Here is a 5,880-nt window from a genome sequence, read left to right on the forward strand (position 1 = left end):
AAAATTTATGTTGGTAAATGAGACGGTTTTTAAGTGAATTTTTCCCCATTTTATAAACTTTTTTTATAAACAGTTAAGTGAATCATTGCAGTTGTTAAGTTAGTAACATGGTTGTTAAATGAATCTGGCTTTCCCATTGACTTTGCTTGTTATAAAATTGCAAAAGGTGATTACTTGACCCTGGGGCACTACAACCATCATAAATGTGAGTCAGTTGCCATATTTTGAGTCAATTTTGATCACATGACCATGGGGATGCTGCAATGGTTGTGTGAGAAAGTGTCATATAATCCATTTTTTTCAGTGCCGTTGTAACTTCAAAGAGTCTCTAAATGAACTGTTGTTAAGTAAAGGACTACCCAGAATAAGAATTGCTTTTACTATTTTTTAAGAAAATGTTCATATTTGTGAACAGGAAGAGAACAGGTTCTGGTTCTGAATTTGTTCAAATCAGGTGCCCCTCTAGGCTATGATGACTTGTTACCAGGCTAGCTGTGGACAGAGACACCAAGTCACTCCAACTTTCTCTTCCTGTCTGAAACAAGGGAAGCATCAGTTCAGTCATACATGCTCTTCCAATCTTCGACATGCTTCCAATTTATTGCTTTAACATTGGATGTATAGTTCTTTATGTGCCCTGGACAATTGTGCTCAGTCTTTACTGCTCAATAAAAAATGGGTAGAAAAAGAAAAGAAACAATAGGTTGAAAATCCTAATTTCAACAGACAATGGCTAAATTTGGACTTCTTTCTAACTTGAAAATGACTGCCATTATTTAGACTGAAATAGATTGAAATCTGCAGAGATCTGTTTTTCAAAATTGGAAAACTGCAGCTCAAGATTGTCTTTCTGCAACATAGTTCCCCACATTTAACTAAATTACAGCTGACTTAACAGATTCAGTTTTGGAGGTTCACACAAGATGTTGAGCTAGCTATAGACTGTCTATAACTAGCTCAACAATTTGGTTGAACCTCCAAAACTGCACATTAATGTATGCTAAAACTGAAGTTGCTATTTTGTGATGCTACATTACATGAATTACCTATACCTGCGCAGGTACTTGTATATAACAAAGAAACAAGTAACTAAAGTGAGGATGTTTTCAAATGTAGTGATATGTATTTTGCTGGCCACAACTGTGGTGCAATTATCTCATACACCTCCCCCCCCCAGGAAATGTTTAAAGATGCAGAACTTCTTTATCAGGAAAAATGTGCTTAGAGTCATTCATGAATGCTCTTTTCTCTTACATATATTTCTTTCCCACCCCTTTACCCCTTTATTGTCAGGGCAGTGTCTGTATGTTCATTATCAAAAATTATTTAATCATTGCACTTTACAGCTACGAGTCTAACTTACTTTTTGAGAAGCAGAGTGGAAGTCAACAGGATTTTAGTATTTGTTTCAAACAGGGTTGTATATGTTAGGATGCTTTGCAAAAAACAGATGCACTGATGAAAATGAACTTTGAAATCAATCCAAAGTTCTTAAGGATATAGGAGCTATATCGCATCAGACAAAAACTAATCAACTCCATCAATCTATAGGCTGCAGTGGAGGAGGGAAAGAGATGATCTAAGGCTAACACAGCATCTCAGCCACAGAAATCAAAGGCACACATGCAGAGAACTATGAGAAGGTTCAAATTTTTCTTCAGATTTTGCTTGCTAATGCTATCCCGAAGGCGCGTTTTCAGGAGGCAACTCGACTTTTTTTTTCTTTTGAAGATGTTTCACTTCTTGAATGAAAGTCCAGTTGCCTGGTGAAAAAGCATCTTTGGGACAACCATGACCTGGATGACTGAGAATTTCTACAGACTTCCTGCTAATGCTAGTTTTCCCTTAAATGGACAGAAAGACAATATTTGCAAGAAGTTGATGAAGGAAGTTTTCTTTGGTAAATATTTTCTTCTCTCCTGAATTTTAAGATTCTCAGCAAATACAAGCTTAGAAACATGCCATTTGCTCAGAAATTACCAAGTTAACTGCTAAGGTTGAAATCTGGCACCAACTTGCTGGAAAGTAAACACTTTGCATAAGACACTAACCCACAGTAAATTAAGTTATGGTTTAATGACTTAATCTCATTGTCTGGATTTGTATAATAAACTGAACTATAAACTAACCATATAGCCTTGGTCCATGCAAGCAGCTAATGTAAAATATGCTTGGCTAGTTAGCAGTGCAGTCATGAAAACAGTTCTAGTGTAATTTACTTCGGTGCAAAGGTGGCATATCTGTTTAGAGCAACAAAAGATAGTGTTTTGTTAAGACTGAATAGGGCAGTCAGTTTTATCTTATCCAATTAGTTTTCAAGTATATTTTAAGTATTTTTAAGAAATCTATCCCTGGTAAACATGCTGAGAACTGCAGTCTTTCCTTGTTTGTAACTAGTTAGCAAAATCAAGGTTGGTTTTTAAGGAGGAGTATTGGAAAATTGTGCAGGAGAGTACACTTAATGCACCCAGGAAGAGAAAAAAGTTATCATTTTTAGTTATGGTTTAGTGTTCAAATTCAGAATTTACTGTTTATTGTAAAAATCACAATATACATTCTTGGTAACGTTCTATGAAATAAACAGGAGTGTTTGCAACCAAAAATAACAGGTACATTTATATACAACTGTTTTTTACCAGCTGAAATATAGTCTGTAGAGACTGTTGCATCAATGTGATATTGTATTATCATATATGCACAATAAGCAGCTATGGAAAATATATGCGGAATAAGTTATTAAACTTTCCAAAAGGATAGTTCAATTTTGCAAGGGAAGAAGAAAAAATTAGCATCACTCAAGTGCTTTCCTTTCCCTCCCTATTTTTTTCTAAATGAAATTGTAAACTTAGTAGTAACATTAACACAAATTTAAAAAAAAATCCCTGTACAAGTTAACTCCTGTTCGTGACAGGTGCAACTCTGAGTTGCTAATTTCAGCTTACATCTTAAAGTTCCATAAAGAACTTTATTTCTCAAATCAAACACACTCATCTGATAGGTTCATCTACCTGGTAATACTATAGTTTTAATAATCACAAGGTTTAAATCATTACAAGTATTTCCTCTTTTTTCTTCCATCTAAAAATAATGCTATAAATCATTTTACATGTTTCTCTTCTTTGACTGCTAAACTAAATACATGAACTGAAAATCCAGAATATCCCTTTTACTTTTTAAAAGTCTACTAAACTTGAATACCTTTTCTGGTCTATGATACATTGTCAATTCTGAGTTTTTAAAAATAAATGCATATACATTTCAAGCACAAATACTCATATTCTTTATCAGATTGCAAAATATACTACAAAGGGCTATTTTTGGTAAGGATGTATCATGATCCAAAGTATTACTTTTGGTATGCTTGGCTAACTTCTTCACGACCAATTGTTTTCTTGTAATAAATTATCAAAAAAAAAAACGGAACCCCAAAATTATCTAGTTCTTCATTTTAGATGAATGTAGGACCATTTTAAGATGTGGAATCAGCTTTAGAAAAGTAAACTCTTCTAATTTTCAAACAAAAGCAAAATCTACACAGCAAATAAGGAAGGAAAGGATCCACTATACTTGCCAAAGTTATTTTAGAACTTAAAAAGTTTCATGACTACTAAAGCGTTTGGACTTTCTTTAAAAAAAATGCCCTTCACCATTACTTTCACATTAAGTAAAAAGTTTACATGTCACCAAACAACACACCTTGAAGTAACAGATAAAAATATAGACCATAGATTCCAATCAATTTACTTGTAATATACAACTTGGGAATGTGTATTTAAAAAAAAAGTAGAAGAAATCTTCGTGTAATGATTACAAAAGGGGGGGGGGGAATCCCCTCGGGAATTGAGCGATCTCGTGGCGTTTTTTTTCCCTTTCCAAATCCCATTTAGACAAACTTTCCGGGTATTCCTGCCTGTCGAAAAAGCCCCCCCCCCCGCCCCGCCAAAAAGAAAACCGCCCCAAGGCCCCGGCCAGGGATTTTATTGCAGAGGACCGGCCTCCTCATTCCCCTTCCTCCAAAACCGGGTCCAGACAGAGCAGTCCAATCCAACCCCACCCAACCACCCCCCAGGCTGAGGACGTGTGGCTTATGCTTTGTGCACAGTACTACGGAGAGACAACCACGGGGGGGGGGGGGCGAGGAGAGGGGCTCTTCCCCTCCCCCTCACAACCTGAAGGAGGCTTCGGAAAAGGGATGCTGCATCTTGAAACTAGACAAGAAGCACTGAAGAGGTGGGGGAAGGGGGTTCACGAGGGACGGCGGGAGGCTGGGAAGAAAGAAATCATCTCCTCTGACCTCTAGCGAAGTGCCAGGTTTTTTCTTTAGCTCTTCACATTTCCTAAATTTGCAGATCTGGTGTCCCGTTTTGCGGTTCCTGCAACTGCTGCAGACTCCACAGTTGATGAGCCTCTTGCAGGGGACGCAGACCCCACACCTTTTCCTCTTCTTCTTGGCTGGGTTGCCGCCGCCCCCTCCTCCTCCTCCCGTGCCGCCGCTGCCGCCCCCTCCTCCTCCTCCACCACCGCCGCCCCCGCCTCCTCCCCCTCCTCCTCCGGCGGCTCCCAAGGAGGAGGACGACGAAGAGGCGGAGGAATGGCTCTGCGGGCAGTCTGCCAGATTGGCAATTTGAAACGCGCTGTCTGTGACGGCTGCCGAGGCTGCTGCGGGGGAGTGTAGGGCTGTCATGACGATGACCCCGGGAGGTAATGAGATGCCCCCTAAAGCCGGGATAGCGGAAAAAGTCCCCACGCGCTCGGGGAGATTCATTATCTCTGCTTCGGCGGCGCCGCATTTGAGCTTGTTCATGCAGTCCCCAGCCAAAGGTCTGCAGTGTTCCGGGGCTAAGGTGGAGAGGAAATTATTATTGGCCATTTGCAACGTGGGCTGCTCGGCTGGCGCGCAGCTAGGCTTGCCGAGGCGCTGAGACTCATTCCGGTGGTGCAAACTCCCGCCGCCGCTCCTGCCGGCGGCGTGCAGGGAAGAGGCGGGCGAGGAAGCCGACGGCGGCGGCGGCGCGGCGACCGACGAGGCGGCGGCGACCGCAGCTGCTTTCCGGGCCACGCCGCCCGCCGCGGCGACCGCCGGGTTAGGCCCGCCGACGCCCGCGCCCGCGCCTCCCGCGCCGCTGCCCCACAGCATGGCGGTGGCGGCGGCCGCCGTGGCCGTGTCGCAGTTCCAGGGGGACATGCCGATGCGGGCGGCGGCGGCGGCAGCAGCCGTGGGGAAGATGGGGGTGGTGATGCGCGCGATCTTGGCCGCCTGCGGGAAGGCCCCGCCGTTGGTCTTGTAGAAGGTGGCGAAGGAGCGGTAGCGCTCCATCTCCGAGTTGTAATCCACAAGGCTGTTGAGGGCGCCGTCGGGCAGGTGGTTCTCCTTGGGCAGTCCCGGCGCCTCCGGGTTGGGCCCCGTCTCCACGCACACGTTGGTGTTCATGGTGCCCAAGGGGTGCGGGTGGGCTTGGGGCAGCAGGGTGGGAGGGAAGGAGGAGGAGGAGGAGGAGAGGAAGGGGGGTCCGGGGAGGGCCAGGGGAGGGAAGGGCAGGGCCGGGAGGAGGGCCACTGGAGCCGTCGGGGGGGCGGAGGCGGGAGCTGGGTGGCCGGGGGGGTCGAAGGGAGGGGGGGGAGGGAAGGGGGGGAAGCGGTATCCTCTAATCCTCTTGCGGGGGCATCTCTCCAGACGGCGAAGTCTCAAGCAGCCGGCTCTTCCTTGGCATTCTCAAGCCTGGGCACCGTCGCCACTGGAAATAAAGAGAGTCATTTCGGAAAAAAGGTCTACTACGCCAAAGGGGGAGGGCGAGGGTGGTGGGAGGAGGAGGAGGAAGGCTGGGGAGAGGGCGGGGGGAACCCGCTGCGTTTGTGTGCTTTTGTTTTGGTTCGGTTAAA

The 5,880-nt window shown here is 44.5% G+C and overlaps 1 protein-coding gene across 1 annotated transcript; it reads right to left on the reverse strand.

Annotated features, from left to right (window-relative positions):
• Positions 1-4,156: 4,156 nt before the first annotated feature.
• Positions 4,157-5,496, reverse strand: CXXC4 (CXXC finger protein 4). The gene is made up of 2 exons (XM_032224746.1): positions 4,569-5,496; positions 4,157-4,478 (listed from the first exon to the last, which is right to left on the reverse strand). Exons 1-2 carry the CDS (start codon positions 5,429-5,431, stop codon positions 4,163-4,165), a joined length of 1,179 nt encoding a protein of 392 aa, XP_032080637.1. The 5' UTR covers positions 5,432-5,496; the 3' UTR covers positions 4,157-4,162.
• Positions 5,497-5,880: the final 384 nt, after the last annotated feature.

This window comes from Thamnophis elegans, chromosome 9, assembly GCF_009769535.1.
Source record: "Thamnophis elegans isolate rThaEle1 chromosome 9, rThaEle1.pri, whole genome shotgun sequence".
Classification (NCBI taxonomy): domain Eukaryota; kingdom Metazoa; phylum Chordata; class Lepidosauria; order Squamata; family Colubridae; genus Thamnophis; species Thamnophis elegans.